Source organism: Sminthopsis crassicaudata, chromosome 2 (assembly GCF_048593235.1).
Source record: "Sminthopsis crassicaudata isolate SCR6 chromosome 2, ASM4859323v1, whole genome shotgun sequence".
Classification (NCBI taxonomy): domain Eukaryota; kingdom Metazoa; phylum Chordata; class Mammalia; order Dasyuromorphia; family Dasyuridae; genus Sminthopsis; species Sminthopsis crassicaudata.
In genome coordinates, this window is record NC_133618.1 from 604,478,843 (window position 1) to 604,498,402 (window position 19,560).

The following is a 19,560-nucleotide window of genomic DNA, read 5'->3' on the forward strand; positions in this document are numbered from 1 at the left end:
AGAATTTGATTTGACCTCCGAGTTACCATGGAAACTAGATGGGGAAACTAGAGTGGGGCTTGTGCAGAGGGAGACTAATGATTTCCGTTCCAGGAAGGAAAAAGGCTACGGGAAGTTTCGGAAACTTTATTTTTAAAGGCACTGCTTATTTTAACAACTGCTTGCACTTGTTTGAATGAGAAAAGTTCCCGAGCTTTGAACAATATAATATTCTGTAGGAGGGGGAATGAGGAAGAACAGATTAGCTAGAGTTTGCATTGATGCCGAAAAAGAACTACAATTCCCAGAATGCACTAGGAGAAAGAAAAGGGGTAGGATGGGTTAAGGAGAACGGTTCCGGCGGCTGCGCAAATACGTGAAGAACGAGTGTCGCTTGTCACGTGATGCCGGCATGGCGGTGTTTGCAGATTTGAACCTGAAGAAGGGCTCTGACACAAAAGCGCTTAAGGGGCTTCTAGAGGAAGCCGCTCACCGTGAGTGCCCCACCTTGGAGTCGGGTGATGTGGGGGAGCACCCGAGCCGGAGAGAACCTTTTGTGATATTCGCTGAACAGGCTCCTCGCATGGGGGGAGGGAGTGTGGCTTGCCAACTCCTGACTGGGAGGAAGGGGAGCCACGTGGGCCGAGGGGGCGGGCCCCCGGTATTGGTTGGAGCGCAGGGGGTCGCGGAGGTCCTAGTTTAAGTTCTCCCACTGAGTGAGACGGCGTCACGCGGGGTCTGGGTGCAAGAAACAGCTCTGCCATTTTCTGGCCGAGTGACCTCGGGTAAATCCCTCTCTTCCTCAGTTTCATCCAGTGCACACGAAGGACCCGGTGATAACCAAAAACTTTCCGAAGCCCCCGAAATGTCAGCATCGGCGTCAGCTCCCTTAGGAGTTGTGTGGATACTGACCAGAGGCGGGTGTTACAATGTAACTGTATCAAGCCAAATCCGGGCTAATTAGTAAACGGGGGAACCTGCCGGGAATACAGACCCCCTGCAAGGCAGGCTCACCAGGCGCTCGGTATCGGACCGTTTGGATCCCAAGGCTTTCCTGTGGCTTGTTCTCTCACCATGTTCACTGATTGGACATCCAGTTTTATGTGTTTATCACTTATCACCCTAGGGAATTAATACAAGGATACTCCCCAAACTACATCTGTCTATGGAAATGGGAGATGCTTGGTTTATTCTTACTCAACTTAAATCATTTGTTTAAAAAATTTGTTAAAAAAAAAAATGTTGTGATAAACGCGGAAATACGTATAGAGGAATTGTGTGAGTTTAACAGATATTGGATTCCTTGCTGTCTAGGAAAGGAGATGGGGAAAGTGAGGAAGAAAACTGGAACATCAGGTTTTGCAAGGGTGAATGTTGAAAATTATTATGTATTTTGAAAATAAAAGGCTGAGACTAAAAATAAATAAAGTGATGTTCGCTGAATTAGTAAAAAGTTCTGATTAGTGTAATAGTCAAATTTATTGCTTATACAGAAAATAAAGCCCTGTCCTCAGCATTTCCTGTGCATGAAAAAAAAACTTGTAATTAAAGAAATGAAGAACACAGTTATAGGTTAGTTAGTGTCGGATCAGTGACGTAATCTTGAGCTCTAGATATGTAAAGCTTTATGTCTTTGGCCTCAAGAAGAGGCAAATTGGGTTTAACTTTGTGTTTTAATTTTTCAGTTGGGTTTTCCATTGTTGCCATTAATCATGTGGTGGACTTTAAGGAAAAGAAACAGGTAAGTTTCTCAGTTGTTTGATGAACAAAGCTCTGTGTTAATTAGCCTCTTAGTATTTTTCTATGGCAGAAGCTACTTAAAAACATGCATTTTTATTAAGCATAAAAAACTTGGACTTTTCCCCATCTTTTCAAGTCCCTACTATGTTTATTTAATTTGTCTTAGAAGAGCTTTTTTTTAAATGTATTTATTTATTTAAAATTTAAATACAAAATAGGGGGGGAAAGCATTGTCATGTGCACAGCAGAACATGAGAGGATTCAAAAAATGAAACAATAAATTTCCATTTCAAGAAATCATATATAACAAATACTTTACATTGTATTTCCAGACTATCCATCTTTTCTTTGCTTCTTTGTAGATTTTCTTTGTTCTCTGCTGTTCACTTTTTATTTTATTTTATTTTTGTTTTTTCCTCCCTCTCATCTCCCCTATACAGGCTAGATTTATGTATGTGTATGCATGCACATGTATATATACACATGTGTTGTGTGTGTGTGTGTGTGTGTGTATATATTAGATATCTATAATCAGGGCAGCTAGGTGGCACAGTAGATAGAGCACCAGCCTTGAATTCAGGAGGACCCGAGTTCAAATCTGGTCTCAGACACTTAATACTTCTTAGCTGTGTGGCAAGTCACTTAACCCCAGCCTCAGGGGAAAAAAAAAAAAGATATCTATAATCATACACATCTACATTCACATTCACACACACACACACACACACATATAATGTAAAGCACTACACTTTCTCTTTCTCTGAAGGTGGATAACATCCTTCTTAGGTCAAAGTCTTTCCTCATTTGTCTAAATGAATCAACTCATTTCCTAAACCATAGCAATATTCTAACCTTGTTATCTCCTTGTTTTAAATAGTCTGAAGTAATATTGATTAATATAGCTTACATATAGTGTAGCTTCCCTGTTTTTTTCTCTTTTGATTAAATATATTTTAACTTTGAGATCAGTGATTACTCCCGCTTTTTTTTCTTCTAATTTTACTCCTGATCATTATTATCAGAAAAGATTTTCAGTGTATTTAAAATAATGATTAATTCAATACTTACAAATATCTATGACATAATGAGATTATTTTCTCCACAGTGTCCTATTGCATATAAGCACTTTTTATGTATCCTGCACTGTTCTCTTTGTTAGGAATATAATGAAAATAGTTCAGAAAACTCATAAGATGTGAAGTGACTCAGCCTTCAAATAATATGCCAATGGAATACACTCTCTGGTAGGCCCTCAGGGGCAGGCTGTCTTCCACAAACCAGCCTGGCCAAATTCAAAGAGGCTGCTTCCTTCTTTCCTCCCTTTCTCCCTTCCTTTTTTTCTTCCCTCCCTCCGTCCCTTCTTCCTTCCCTCTCTCCCTTTTTCCTTCCTTCCATAATTAAATAGGTTTCATTGGGTACTAATAGAAGCAATGCCTAAAGAGTAAATGCAGATCTTTGGAAGCCCTGAAAGCTAGATTTGTGAGGCTTCTAGCTGTCATATGTAGGAAGGTCATTGTGGAGTATTCTTATAACCTAAGAATCTGGTGCCATCCAGTTTTTCCCATCACCTTTCTCTCAGGTCCAAAGATAGATCCTTGTTTCACCAATCTTTTCTGAAAGACCATTTACCAGTACCTAGCCAGTGCATCATATTGTATTTATGTTTTTACATTCTGTATCTTAATACTACTTTTGATTAAGTTGGATTTAATTCAATTTAGATTTAATTATTTTTATCTTTCAGGAAATTGACAGACCAATAGTTCCCTCAGAGCTTTTTTCATCTTTACCTATTGTACAGGTAAGTATCATTTTTATGTTCAAAGAATTAAGTATATGATAGATGTTTTTGATCTGTATCATTCTCTTATAATGATTTCCCATTTTTTAGTTCAAAACTGATACCATCAAGTCTCAATTTATCCATTTAGCCTCTCTTATGTACTGTAGCCTTCCTTATATTTCCTCTTTTTTGATCTCTTATAGCCCTTTTGGACTACTGTACAGAAGATTCCTTATTATAAAGTGTTCTGTATCAGTAATGCATATTATACTTTATCACACTATGTTGTATGATCCTTGAGAATAAGAATAACATTTTATTCGTTTTTTCCTCAGAGGGCATGATAATGTTATGCTCACTAATAGAGCTAATAAATAATTGTTGATTTGCTTTCCTGTGTTATTTCTTTTAGTTAATATGTTTCTCTAGTGAAGAAAATAATGAAGCAATTGTATTTTGTACTTTTTAAAAGAGATATTTTTTTACCTACAGGGGAAATCAAAACCAATTAAAATTTTAAGTAGACTGACACTTATAGTATCAGATCCATCTCATTGCAATGTTCTGGTAAGTCAGTTTTTTATTTTGTTTTGTTTTTCCTTTTTAACATACATATCATACTATGCTTGTGGGTTTTTCCCCTTATAGTAATATTTATGAATATTAAAAGGAATAGCTTTTTATCTTTTTACACATTTAAAGGAAATATCCCATTTGTTTTACAAAGATTTTTCTGATCATCCAAATTCAATATAATGTCTTTCTTCTCTGAGTTCTTGCACCATGCATTGCCTGTACCACTTATAGAAGTACCTTCTATGAACAGTAGATTCTCTGAAAAAAGAACTTCTTTGTGATAAAATGACAATTTTTTTTTTTTTTTAAATTTTTAATGAGTCAGTTTGAAGAAGTGTTAGCTTTGGCTCACTGTCATGTTCCTCTTGAGCCAAGCTTAGCATTGCAGCTGAATCCAGATTCAGTTTGCAGTGCCCATCTGCTGAAGGAAAACAGGGAAGACCTGGCATAGAAATGTGATGCAAAAGAAGTTTGTCTTCAACACTTTCAGCCTCTTCAGAGCATTGTAAATCTGGAAGGAGTTTTAGAGATGATTTGGAACAGTTTCTTCAGCTATGAAATGGAGTCAGAGGGAAAGATAAAGCCCAGAGAGATGAGATGACTTCCAAGATCACATACCTAGATTTAGGCCAATTCCAATAGACTTGTGATGGAGAATGCCATCTGCATACAAAAAGAGGACTATGGGAACTGATTGTGGATCACAATGAAATATTTTTGCCTTTTTGTTGTTAATTGTTTTCTTGCTTTTTTTTTTTTTTCCTCTCATTTTTTCCCTTTTTTGATCTGATTTTTCTTGTGCAGCATGGTAAATATAGAAATATGTTTAGAAGAATTGCATATGTTTAATCTAGATTGGATTACTTGCTTTCTAGGGGAGGGGTGGGGAAGAACATATAAAAATATGGACTACAAGGTTTTGCAAGGGTGAATGTTGAAAACTATGTTTGCATGTATTTTGAAAAAAGAAAGTTGTAGAACTAGAATCCCTTCCAGTCAAGCATTGAGCATTTATTAAGCACTGCATATGGAAGGGCCAGACTCTGTGTGAGCCACTGGGAGTACAAATTCAAGAAAGGAAATCATCCCTACTTTGAAGAAACTTATATGCTAAAGAGGAAATCAGTAAATATATACAGAATAGATGTAAAGTGTGTATATATATATATATATGCATAATAAATATAAAAGGAATACAATAATATAAGGTAACTAGGAAGGAAAGGCACAAATTCCTCTTAGGTTGTTTTTGTTTTGTTTTTTCTAACAACAGAGAGCAACATCTTCTCGCGTCAAGCTTTATGACATTGTTGCAGTCTTTCCTAAGACAGAAAAACTTTTCCATGTAAGTAAAAAATATTGTCAGTTCATTTTTTTTTTCATTATGGTTAGATGAGTTTTGATCTCAGTGTTAAGATGTATTATTTGTACAGTCTATACCTGAAGACCACCATGTCTTGAGCAGGATCCTCCCCCTTTAGGAGCTGGACATTTACCTTTTACTCACCTGTAGTTATGAGAGGCAGGTTTACACAATATCAAGCCTACCATGCTCTCTTTGCAACCTTCATACATTGTTCACAGAGAAAGGCAAAAACAATCTTCTGTTCTCTTGGAGTTTATGTTCTCTTCAAAGAGAACAAGTCTTGTCCTTTCTTTATGTGGCAGCCATCATTGTTTCCTCAAGGACTTCTTTTCTCCAGGCTAAACATGCCCAGGGATCTTTGTCCTGTATTTGGGACATTGGTGCTCTCTTTGCTTTTACTTTTTCCCTTTCCTGTTCCCCCTTCTTTTTTGCCTTTGTCATCATCTTTCTTATACTTCCAGGTCTTCCTCCACCCTGCCTTCCATCCTTTCCTTCTCCCTCTCATTCCTTTTATTTTTTCCCCTTAACTAATACAGATTTTAGTAATATTTATGCAACAAAATTTTCTATTTCCTACTTATTTTGCTGAGGCAATTGGGGTTAAGTGATTTGCGTAGTATCACACAGCTAGGAAGTGTTATATGTCTGAGGCCATATTTGAACTCAGGTCCTCCTGATTTCAGGTCTGGTGCTCTACCTTTTTTCTGAATTCTTTTGGTACCCATGCTCTCTTTGTTATGAGATTCTGTTAAAATGAAATGATGCAATAAAGTTCTGGGTATAAAGGCTACACATTTAGGGTCAGCCATCTTTCAGAAGTGATATGTCAAACTGATCTTTTTTCTGATTTGGCTAATATACTAGCAAAAGGATCATGGACAAGATAGTCTTTGGCCAAAAAAAAAAAATCTCTTCTCTACTAGTTAGAAATTGTTTTAGGTTAATTGGGTCATCTTTTTTCAATTTTTTCAAAATGGGTAAGCTGTTTTTTTCATATCTTTAGTATAAAATACTTTAATCAGATTTCCCTTCCCCCACTATGTAGTTAAGAAAATGCTAAAGTGGAAAAGATAATTTTAGATGATGGGGCACTTTAGGAAATTTGGGAAGGAAGGGAATAAACATTTATTAAGTATTTACTATATGCCAAGCACCTTACAGATATCTACCTAATTTGATCCTTACAACAACTCTTTGACATAAGTTCTGTTATGATCCCCATTTTACCTCTCAGAAAACTGAGTCAGATAGAGGTGACACAGTTTTTTTCCCAGGTTCCCACAGCTCATATCTGAGACTGGATTTGAACTCTACCCAGGCTCAGCATTCTGTGCCCTTTAGGGCCTCTGTAAAATGTCATACTGGAGGTTTGGAGAAATGGATAAGAGCACAAAAAAGAGGGTTCAGGAGAGGTTAAGATAACAAAAACAATCTTTTCTAAAGGCTTTAAACTCTAAGCAACTGATTGTGCATAACCAGGATTAGATTACCCAAATTGCATTTTATTTTATAGAGATGCTGAATTTCTTTAAATTACACTTACATTATATTAGAACAATCATTGTCATTTTAAAATTTTGATTTGTGTTCCCCAAAAGCATTTATCATCTTAAAATGAGATAAGCCACATTTAGATTGCTTAAAAACTCAGACTTAATTATAAAATTACGAGTCATTCTGATCCATATTTTTTAAATGCCTATCATCTGACATTTGGCATTTTACAAACATCTCCAGAAAATCTTAGTGATACCTACATATATTTGTAAACCAGTTCTAGATTTTTTTAGGAAAGAAAATAAACTTGATTTTTTTCTAAGCAACATCTCTGAAATGTTTAGTTAGCTTCCTGTTTTATCCAGTAGATGGCGCTGTTGACTGGGAGAAAGTTGTATGTTATATATTCAATTCTGCAACCCCTCCCTCCCTGCCTTGGTAGTGGCTCTGTTTATCCTAGAGTATGATATAGAAGTTTTTGGTAACTAGTTTATGAGGCAAAGCCTCAAGAAAAACACAGTTGCTCCCACCATTTATTCTTTTAGTCTCCTTTGAATGAGAGAGTCAAGATTTCTGGAATAAGCCAGAACAAAAATCAGTCAGCATATCTGATGCCTCTTAACTTGCATTATAACTGGATAAGAATAAATATATTATTTTATCATGTCAATCCTAAAGACCGTTTTCTAACTGTTAAAACTTTTGTTAACACTTAATTATCACATTTATAGAGGATTTATTTCTTATGGTTAGACCACTACAGCTTAGAACTTGTGAGCTCAAGAAATCCAGATCTTCGGCCTCCCCCATCAGGAATTACATGCCCATTGTGCTTATAAAACAAATCTTTATCCTAAAGCAGTTCAATTTGGAACCATTTTCTTAAATTTTCTTTATATTTCTATAATTGAGGCATGTAGGACATCTTACATTATTTCAATTGAATCTTCATTTTGAAACTGAATTAATAAAAGTGCAAGTTGGATTTTTAGTGCACCAGTTACTTGGATAAAGAACTACCATCCTTAATGTGATTTGATGGTGTGTGTGTGTGTGTAGAGAGAGAGACACACATACACACACAGATAGTGTTCTGTATTACAGCCAGATGAGAGTAAACATAATTTGGAAATGGTTGAAAAAAAATATATTTCATAGATAGTGTTAGTTTGTGGCTTCCTAAGTCAATATAGGGTCTGCAAGTATCCTTGCAACAGCTTGGTTGCCTCCATACCCCACTCCAGTGCAGACAAGAGGACTTGCCTGATGCCAGTGAAAGAACAGGTTCAAAGAGCCTCTCAATTTGAATTGTACTATTTACCCCATTATCTTCGGTATTAAAAAAATTGTGTGTGTGTGTGTGTGTGTGTGTGTGTGTGTGTGTGTGTGTGTGTGTGTGTGTGTATGTTTAAAAACCCTTTATTTTGCTTATACAGGTTGCTTGCACAAGTTTAGATGTGGATTTGGTGTGCATATCAGTAACAGAGAAATTGCCATTTTATTTCAGAAGACCTCCCATTAATGTGGTAAGTCTGGCATCCTTCAATCAGATGTTTTTCATTAAAGTGAAAGTTAAGAGAAAGGGAAAGATCATTAGAACAGAAGAGGGTTACTTTTAGAGTAATATCTTTTTTATGGCTGAAGAAGGAGGAAGTTTAGTCTTTTAAGATTGAATAAGATAAATTATAAGAGGTACATTTCTTCAGAAATAATTGGATGTTATAAATATATGGAGTAAGGATACTGAACCTTCTTTAAACAGCTTGAGAACTTTTTCATCACCCCAGGGATTGTGCACTAGAGGGAGAAGCCCTGAGGAATCCAGATAAGAGGATTTCAGAAACAGAAATTCAGACCTGGAAGAAGGTTTGGGAAGTTGGGCTGAAACTGAAGCCCCGAAAGATGCCAGTACGATGGTAGTCAGTAGGAGAGCCAAGTTCAAGCTTCTGTCTTTTCCTTCCAAAGCACGGCACACATCTCTGGGACCCAGCATCTTCATTTATCAAATGAAGAGTTGGATTCAGTGATGAGTCTTTTAGCTGTAAATCCATGATCCTTTGAATCCAAATCCAGTTTTTCCTGCATAAAGCAACTCATGGAAGAACTGAAAGCTAATAAAGTCATCTCATGAGTTTCTCCTATTTGTCTTCTGTTCCATCCTATTTTCTCCTCTCTCCTTCCAGGGTCACATTTGTACCAAATATGTGACCTAACTTCCAAACTGTTTAATAGAGTTAGCCCATTATATCATATTTGGTGAATTTTGTTCGTTAATACTTGTTCTTAGTACTGCTAGTTACCAGAGTTTTAAAGAGCAAGGGTTTTCAATTTGGGACCTGTGAACTTTTATGGATAGATACACCAGGTATACACCCCCCACACACACATACATAAAGTATTTCATTATAATTGATTTTCTTTGTTATCTTGTGTGTTTTATTTTATGAATTCAAAAACATTATTCTAAAAAGGGTCCTCAGACAGTTGCCACACCGGCCCTCTCCAACGCTCACATTTTGTGATTCTAGTATAATGGGAAAATGTCTAAAATCATTGTGTCATTGAAGATTTTGGCCTGGTGAATAGAAATAGCAATGTAATCTAAAATATTTTGCCATTATCGTCGTCTTATTTAAGTTTTTTGAGATTTTTAGGATGGTTGTAGTTTATTAATTTTATATTCAAGTTATTTAACGATCACTGCTTTTGCTTAATTTGAGAATTAAAAAAAAACCTGCTACATATTCTAGTATAATAGAAAGAGCACTGTGTTTGAATTAGGAGTTAAGTTTAAATCACAGCTGTGATACTTGGTATCATCTTTCTGATTCTTAGTTTTCTCTTCTGTAAAATAGAGGAGAGATTTCTTCAACAACTTGATGAGTTAAGAAAGCATTTTGTAATTCTTTTTTTTTCTTAGAGGATTTGGGTGTAGGAGCTTTGACTTTATTATCTTTTTGAGTGTATTTTGATCTTCTTTGTCACGATAGTAACTCTCTTTGATCAGAAACTTTTTTTGTTGTCTGCTCATTTTCCTAGCCTATTATTCAGCTTTTAACTCTTTGTTAAAGTAGGACTCTGTTTCCAGGGTGGAGGGTGCAGTGTCCCAAGCTAAAATAATTTTGTGCAACTATTTTCAAAGATCTTTCTGGGGACTTGATCACAAATTCTCTTCTGCAGTGGAGCTGTTAGGAATGCCCCTGTCCCACTGTAGCCTTAAGGTCTAGTGTGCTAAAGTAGCAGAGTTCAGCTTTGCTGGGGCTGAGTGCCCCACTGAGTGCTGACTTGCACCATATTGCCACAGATCCTCTCTGCTGACCTTCCAAGTCCTTCCTTGTGTCCCCGAGCCAAGAGATCTAGAGGCCTCCAGCCCTGTCTTGCTGACACTGATGGGGGAGGTAAAGAAGGGAGAAGCGGGGAGTGGGACTACAGGCTGGACTCCCATTCTGGTGTTACAGACACTCTCTGCTGACCTTCTAAGTTGCCTGCGGCTGGAAAATGTTCTACTTTGTTTTTTTGGATATTCTGGGGCTCTAAAATTTGGAGTCCTTATTTAAAGGAATTTGAAGTGGTTTGGGGAGAGGTTGAGCAAGTTCCTGCCTTTATTCCATCTTGGCTCCGCCTTGCATTTTGTGATTCTTAAAGTTTTGTGTAAAAGGGAATTCATCATTGTCTCCTCATCTCCTATTGGGAAGAATCATACCAAGAAGTCCTTAGTTTCATTCATTCACCAACTATTTGTCCGACTGAAACTTATTCTGAGGGAACCCTCCAGCACTTAGTATATATTTATCCTCATTTCTTTTTTTTTTTTTTTTTTTTTTGCTTAGGCAATTGAGGCTAAGTGACTTCCCCAGGGTCACACAGCTAGAAAGTTCAGATTTGAACTGAGGTCCTCCTTACTTCAGGGCTGGTGCTCTGTCCACTGCGCCACCTAGCTGCTCCCCTCATTTCATTCTTTAAGAAAGATTTGACTATTAAAATTAGGACTAAATGAAAAACAAATAGATGTGAACAGTGGAATAGGATGATTAGATAATTTCCCTATATCTTTTTTAATTGTTGTTATTTGTTCAGGCAATTGAGCGAGGCATAGGCTTTGAAATTTCTTATTCTTCTGCCATCAAAGACTCCACAATGAGAAGATACACCATTTCCAATGCTCTCAGTCTGATGCAGATCTGCAAAGGGAAGGTATGTCTGTACTCTGAGAAAGTATTTCAAATACTAACAGGTTAATTCTTCCTGATGTAGTTGGATCAAATTTCCTGCCTTTATAACCAGTAATTTAATACAAAAAGTATTCAGGGTACAAAAACAGATTATATCACATTATAGGTTATTTTCAGTTTTTAATGAGAAGAGAAATCTTGAAGAGCCTGATTTACAAACAAAACCTTGTAGACACTAGGTCTGCATTGAGAATTTAGTGTTTTGGAAGAAAGTGAGAAACAGTGTTAGTCTTTAGTAGACTGAATTAAAGTTACCTGACCTTTCTCAACCTTTTTGATCTCGTTCAGCTTTTCTGAGTTTTTCTATTTAGGGAAAAAAAAAAAAAAACCTATTCTTATTTCCCTTTTTGAACCTCTTTAGTTTTGTTTTTTTTCTTCCCTCCCTTTGATTTTTACCTTGTTGAGTTTGAATAATTTTGCATCATTTAAATCATCTGAAATTAATTTTAATGACTTTTATTTTGTAGAATGTAATTGTATCTAGTGGTGCAAAAAGGGTAAGTCTCATTGCACATTTTGTTTTCTTGTCATGGCTTAAATTTTTAAAATGATGTAGTCTAAAGAAAAATTTAAATAGCAAATTTATCAGTGCTGGGGTGCCTTGTCCTAAAGAAAAGATTCCTCATTTTACTTGGAATCAGAAGCCTTGGGTTCAAGACCCTCATCTCTAGGCGAGTCATTTGGCCCTATTATTCTTAGTTTTCCCACCTATAACATGGAAATGATTTTTAGGGTCCTTTTCTTATAGGTTTCTAGCAGAGAGAAATACTTTAACTGTAAAATATATAAGTGTTAGATAGCACTTACTATGTACCAGATGTTAGATGCAAAAAGTTTTGCTAATCATCATTTACTGTAGAAATGCATTATAATATAAATGTGAATTATTTAAAGTTCTTTGTTTTCTCATAACATTTCCCTGTTATTGTATACTGTTCATTCCATGTGAATTTCAAGGAATTTGGGGATCCCTGGTAAGACTCTGGAGACTGAAAGGAACCTTAGAGACCATCAAATCCAGTCTCTTTATTTTACTTTATTTTACTATCAAAATTATGAAAATCACAGCCTGCTTAACTATAGTATAGTCCTATTGCCTTTTTGAGTACTCAGTTAATTATTTACAAAGCAAATTATTGAAATATTATAAATAACCTAATCACAATTTTTTTTTTAAATTTTTCAGCCTTTAGAAATAAGAGGACCATATGACGTAGCAAACTTGTATCCTTTCCTAAAATCATTGTGTCATTGAAGATTTTGGTCTGGTGAATAGAAATAACAATGCAATCTAAAATATTTTGCCATTATCGACATCTTATTTAAGTTTTTGAGATTTTTAGGATTGTTACATTTTATTACTTTTATATTCAAGTAATTTAACGATCACCGCTTTTGTTTAATTTGAGAATTAAAAAAAAAAAACTGCTACACATTCAGTTAGAAAATGTTAAATAGCTAGTCATTCTAGTCAACCCTCTCATGGAACTCTGCTGATGACTAGAGAACTATTAGACCAAAGAGAAGTGCTTCCTTTTTTCACCCCTAGATTTACTCATTATCTTTATTCCAGAGTTCAAGATTTTATTTGGGTGATATAGAGATGGGATGTGGATGTACAGAGACTGCCAGTTTAAAAAACAATTTAGAAAACAATGCATTTCCTCTATGACTATATAAACATGTTGAGTGTTATTTTTGTGAGTTCTAACCCATTTTAAGGCATCTTTTGTTGGCATGATATTATAACCCTTAATGAACCTTGCAGAGGTTTGTTGTTTGGTCTCTCTGAAAGTGATGCTAAGGCAGCAGTGTCCACAAATTGCAGAGCAACACTTCTTCATGGAGGTAAGTGGGATTTTGTTTCACAGACTTGAAATAGATTTTCACTTAAATTTCTGTGCCTCTGATTTTGTTTTTGTTTTGTTTAAATAATGCCAAAGATTAGAAATCTATATTTGCTAATAGCAGCCAGTCAGTCAGGAAATGTTTATTAAGCACCTGCTGTGTTTAAGGAACTTTGCTAAATGTTGGGCATACAGAAAGAGATAAAAGACAAAAAAAAGGGGAGGCACAGCTTGGTAGGTAGCACAGTGGATAAAGTGCTAGCCTTGGAATTAGGAGGACCTGAGTTCAAATCTGGTATCAGCCACTCAGTACTTACTAGCTATGTGACTGTAGCATAAGTCATTTCACTCCAGTACCCTCACTGATAATAATAAAGACAGCCTCCACCCTGAAGGAGCTCATACACTGGTCTGCTGGCTTTTCCTCACAGAAGATGCTTCCTTCTGTATCTCTTACTGCACAAGAAAAATCAGATCAAAATGAAAAACAAACACAATAAAAAAAAAAAGAAAATGAGACCACCAACAACAAAAAGGATGAAAATGCTTTGATCCACAGTCTCCATAATTCTCTCTGGATGCGGATGGCACTTTCCATCATAAGTCTAGTGGAATTGCCTTGAATCATCTCATTGTTGAAAAGAGCCTCAGCTTAGTATTTTAATTCTTAAAAACTATGTTTAAAAAATATACTGTTAACAGTCTCAGTATAATTGAGTTGTGCAAATTAACCTGTACATTGAATATGTTAAAAAAGCATTCTGATCTTTTTTTTCTACATATGACCAAATGAATCTTGATTGCTATTCAAAATTTAGTTCATAATACCAAAATAGAGCTACATTTAAAATTTGCCACTTTTAAAATCACATTCTCTATTTTTTTCTTGCAAAAATATTATCCAAACCTAGAAGCACTACCTGAATAAAAAAGAATTTTTTTGCTTCATAATAAGTTAATTTCATTATTATTTCATGAGGAACTTTTTTTCTCCAATAATTTCTTCACTATTCTTTAGAGAAAACTTAAGTGTGGTGAAAAGGTGCATTTTGTTTTACTTGCTCACCTGCAATAACACAACACAATAAACCATGAGGGTGAAGGAACTGTAATGATGTAGAAATGGGAATGAGCCAAAAATAATGCTATGAAGAGAAGTCCTACAAAGCTGTAGGAAGAAAATTATTGTTTCTTGGTGAGTTATAGACTGTACCTAAAATAGAATTTTTTTAAAGGAGGTAATTAATGAAATTTCTTAAAAATAACCCATATACAGAAGTTGAGTAGTTCTGTTTGCATTAAATCAGTTTAGTTTAAGTGTTCACATGTTTTAAAAATAAATAAATAAATGTAAGAGCCACTTTATAGATAAAGGTTTAAGGTAATCTGTTTTTTGTTTTTTACTTTTGCAAATTTGCTTTGTACTCTATTCTTGTTTATGCTGTGTTCTTTATGGTCTTGGTATTATGAATACACATTCCCAAATTCATCATTATTTTCCACTTTGGAAAATGGAAATCATTAGCATTTTCCACTTATTTAAAAACTCTCAAGTCTTAATTGTATGTAGCATTTAAACAACCTTGAATTAAATTGTATCTTTAATATAAATAAGAGTACTTTTAAATGGATCAAGGTATATTCAACCCAAGCAAGTTAGCCATTCTAAGTTGTAAGGAAGCACTCGTATTTCTTTTTTTTTTTTTTTCTTTTTTTTTCCTTTCTTCTCTTCTCTTCATTTAAAGAGTAATTAAACAGATCTATTGTCATCAATAACTAATATTTACTGAAGGCTTATATGTATATAGGGCAATTCATTGGATTGATTGCTTTGGAAACACAGATAGAAAACAGATATAAAGTAGGCAGATGTAGAAAACAAACAGTAGTGCAAGGTAGTGTCTGTGCTAAAAGCTTAAGATAGACTGAAAATGCCATTGGATTACTAATTACTAAGGGTTGTTGTGATTGGGGTGGTTTTCATGATTGAAATGGAATTGAAGGTGGGTTTTAAAAGGAAAGGATATGCTTGGTAAGTGGTTAGGAGCACCTTCCCAGCAGAGGAAATAGTATTGCCAAGAAAGTAGTGGGCTTCCCATTGCCAAGAGGAAAAAGCCCTTTAAAACTTGGTCCCTATATTGTGTTACAATATTCCCTCCCTATATCCTTCCTAGATTGGTAGAAGGTAAAAAGCTTCATACTTGGAGTCACAAGAACTGGGTGTAAGCCCACCTTCAGACCTTTGCTGGCTGTGTACCTGAGGCAGGTCTTTAAATTCTGACCTTATTTGTGCCCCATGCTTAGCCTAGTGCTAGACACAGAGACGGCACTTAATACTTTGTCAACTATAAAAGTGAATGATGGGACAGTGAGTCACTTCCTAAGTAGTTGTGAAGAAAGCCCTTTGAAAGCTTTAAACACTGTGCAGCTATGATCTGTTGTTCCCTCAAGTAAACCCCTCTAGACTGGGACCCTTTGTAGAGACAGTCAGTCATCATACTGTTCATGTGGATTGTCTCGGCCCTGAAGGTGGTCAGTATGGTTAGGAGTACTTGGGAATGGCCCTGACAGTGATTGAGACAGTGACTAGATGGACATGGGTCAGCATGAGGGTGTAGAGTAGGGAAGGAGGAGGAGGAGAAAGGAAGAAAAGGAGCTAGAAAGTTGCCAGAGAGGTTGCCTGCACCCTTCTCTGTGTCACTACAAATGTGGCTGAGATCATAGATGCCTCGTATGCATTGTTACTATGTCAGGTTACCTTAATTTGGAACACTGATCACACTACACTCATGAATCAGTGTCCCTGTGTAAATAGGGATATGATAATACTTTAAAATAAGACTGATAGTATTTAAGCCTAAGGGAAGATCTGATTCTTTAGTTTATACCTTGCAGGTGATTTAAATTTATCAGGGCACTTTAGTAGTGGTTGGTGATGAGCGTCTATTAAAGTATCTTTAATATTTGGTGAAACCAGATATAGTAAGTGTCATTAGGCCTGTAGCAGTTTTCTTTCCAACTCCAGTAACTTAATGTTGATATTTTATTAGCTGTTTTGTCCGTAAGTTAAGTTCACACAGATGTGTTCTATGTGATTTTGTTTTATTCTAGAGACTAGAAAAACTGCTTTTGGTATTATTTATACAACAAAGAAACCAAGAACAACTGAGGAGGATGACAGTGTTCCAGCCTGCAAAAAAGCCAAGTGTGAGAACTGACTAAAAGAGGCATCTGAACTTTAACCAGCACATCCCTCTCCTCTCATTGGCTGTCACCACCAGTCATGAAGAAAAGATTTTGCCAGGCTCTCTGCTTGAATTTTATTTTGAAATTAATCAATTTTTGAAACTTTTTTTGTGCCCCAGTTAATAAAAAAAAGGAAAGAATAAAAGGGGAAAAAAAAGGAAGTAGACTAATGAACGACCACTAATAACCATAGTATCAGTTAATTTAGATGTCTCATAGTGGAATCCTGGGGTCAAAATGTATGAACATTTTAGTAACTTCTGTTCCACGATTTCAAATTGTTTCAGACAAAGCAGCAAATTTATAGCTCCATGAGCAATGAATTAACTTGCTGAGATAAGTTGAGGATCTATTGATTGCAAAATCAACCAAATTAAACAATGCAGAGATAATTATCTATGGAGTTTTATTACACATAGCACAGGTTTTTCTGTATTAAAAAAAGGAGAGAGAACCTAGAGTATGACCTTCAACAAACTCATATAAGAATGTCAGCAACATAGACAGCTAGGTTGGCACAGTGGATAGAGTGCCAGGCCTGGATTCAAGAACTTTCTCAATTCAAAACTGGCTTAAGACAGTAGCTGGGTGACCCTGAGCCAATCAGCCTGTTTGTCTCAGTTCCTTCTTCTGTAAAATGAGCTCAAGATGGACAATACAAACCATTCAAGTATCTTTTCCAAGAAAATCCTAAATGAGATCATGAAGAGTGAACACAGCTGAAAAATGACTGAACAGCAAAAAGTAGTAAAATTTTACAGAACACAAGAGGGGAAGAATATGTTACACGTGTTTGGAAACAGGAAGACAATAAGATCACCTACAAGCTGGTCAACATAGGAGCTATGGCTTCTTTCCTAGCCTGATTATGTAGGTGTTATGATCTAAGTTTCCAGGAACAAAGTCTGAAAGTTGGAAATAGAGACTGGGCCAATGTCCTCCATCTTAGTGGTGGCAAGAAAGCTGAGCCAGTTTCTCATCACAGTCTCTCATTTGTCATAGTGACAGTAATAAGTGTCAGCTGGAAATTCTCTTCCTATCTACCCAAAACCATTCTGCCATTGGTTTTTCTTATCTAGGACTTGTAGCTTGCTGAGTAAAATATCAGAATGTTTTTGCCATTTTTTGTTTATTAGTGATTTTTAACATTTTTCAGATTATGATTGTTTCATTTGAAAATTTGTGATAATTTGACAGTTTGTACTATCTAAAGATTTTTATTGTAAGACTTTAATATAAAGGGTTATTTTTATCCCCACCCTTATCTCCTTCTGATTCTGGTAACATTGCTTTTACCTAACATATTGTCATTCTTCTCTTGGTTCTGAATTTTTTCTTACTCTATAATTTGAAAGAACAAGTCTTCCATTAGTCTCTAATTTTTCTGTGGCTTGATGTTTTATATTTATATATATATTACTCTTGTCCTACATTCTGCTCCACCCAAACTATTACTCTCAGGTTTAAAGGCACAAATGGAAATGATCCCTTCTGTCTCTCTGCCTTTATTTACAATCAGTGCACATTTAGTGAATCAAGTCAACAAACATTTGTACAGTGCTTACTAGGAAAAGGGTTATGGCTGGATAAATCTGAGAGTCACAGTATAGAGATGATAATTGATATTGAAACCACAAGAGCTGATGAAATCACCAAGCAAAATAGCAAAGAAGAGGGTCCTAACTGCCCCAGTGAGTAGAGGGCTGGCCTGAGATCAGGAAGACTCAATCTACCTGAGTTCAAATGTGACCTCAGACACTACCTATGTGACCCAGGGCAGGTCACTTAGCCCAGTTTCCTCTAAAAGGGCTGGAGAAGGAAATGGGAAGCCACATTAGTACAAAAAAAATGGAGTCGCAGAGTAGGAAATGACAATACAAGCAAAACCTCCAACTCTAAATTCAACAATCCTATTTTAAGCCTAATTGGTTTCTAATTTCTAATCTTTGAACCCCTGCAATCCATCATACCACTACAGTTTCTCTTCTAACTCATTTATGGTTCAGTCATTTTCTTAATGGGAACTTTGAATGACTCTCCATTGCCTTTAATCTGGCCAAACCTGCATCACGCAGTCTACAAAACATACCAGGTCTTCTGCCTGAATTGTCTACATGCCAAAATTCTACCTTCTGGTTCCACCTGCCACATTAAATCCAGCATGATCCTTCAACTGGGAAGTGTCTTCTTCCCTCTAAAATTTATTTGCAATTGGTTTATACCTTTCTTATGGTACTACTATGCCTTATATATTGGTCTAATCTATCCAGAGGCTAATAAGTCCCATGAGCAGAAAAACTGTCTTCTTCATATTTGTACCTTTCTCAGTGCCTCAAATTAGGATCAAATAAATATTTGTTGAGGTAGATGGACAGCTATTCACAAGTTAGCCATAATCTCTAAATAATTGAGTTGTCAGAACAAGAAGCTTACAAGTGTAGTCTTCTCATTCCATTTATTTCTCCCCATGATGTTGCTATATAAACAACTTCTTTCACTTTGGAGATTTTACTATTACTATAATTCAGAAGTTTTCCCTTGCATGTTGAAGGCATGAAATGTTTCATAAATGAAGAACTACGTAATAGCTATCATGAAAATTGGTATTGCTTATGGGACCAAATTTTGTGCTCAAATGAATTAAAAAATGTCTCTGAATCTTTAAAAACAAAAAAGAAAACAATATTTCCATTATATTTAAAAATAAACTTCCATTGTTCAAGTGCTCATGATCCTCCAAATTTATTCAATATACTTTTTTTTTTAATTTTTGAGAATAACACTATTCAGCATCTTTAAGTCACAGACACAAATCCTGCCTGCTCTTAGTTTTGCATTGATGGATCTCAAAGTGTTACACTTTAGAAATACCAGTAAGAATGTGCATTTTGACAAAATCAATATGCTGGATATGTGAAAATTGGCTACGGAGAGTCATAGCTGAAGGGATCTTAGAGGTCGTTTTACAGATGAGGAAAATGAGGCACAAATTGGGTAAGAGATTTATTAAGTTACAACTAGTATATGTAGGAGATGATCCAAACCCAAGTCCTCAATTCGGGTATGGTGCCCTATCCACTATGCAACCTCATTTCACAAAGGAAGAGATTCAAAGCCTAGGGATGTCGTAACTTAGTGGTGTCATATACATTATTCTAAAGGTGATAATGTTGATACGGTTTTAAAAATATGATTCTAAGGAGACCCTTAGTCTAAACCTAGTTCAGTTGCATAATTTTAAGCAAGCCACTTTATGTATCTAAACCCCAGTTTCTTAAACTGTGGGTTGTAATC

At 35.8% G+C, this 19,560-nt stretch overlaps 1 protein-coding gene across 2 annotated transcripts; it reads left to right on the forward strand.

The window, feature by feature from the left end:
• The first annotated feature begins 342 nt into the window (after positions 1-342).
• Positions 343-16,659, forward strand: RPP30 (ribonuclease P/MRP subunit p30). 2 transcript variants are annotated; one of them, XM_074295829.1, is made up of 11 exons: positions 343-473; positions 1,665-1,720; positions 3,464-3,520; positions 3,995-4,069; positions 5,352-5,423; positions 8,378-8,467; positions 11,019-11,135; positions 11,641-11,670; positions 12,360-12,397; positions 12,942-13,021; positions 16,132-16,659. In XM_074295829.1, exons 1-11 carry the CDS (start codon positions 392-394, stop codon positions 16,236-16,238), a joined length of 804 nt encoding a protein of 267 aa, XP_074151930.1. In that variant the 5' UTR covers positions 343-391; the 3' UTR covers positions 16,239-16,659. The 2 variants fall into 2 exon arrangements, with proteins under 2 accessions (XP_074151930.1, XP_074151931.1); XM_074295830.1 differs by lacking the exon at positions 11,641-11,670 and having other exon boundaries at positions 11,019-11,156.
• The last annotated feature ends 2,901 nt before the right edge of the window (positions 16,660-19,560 follow it).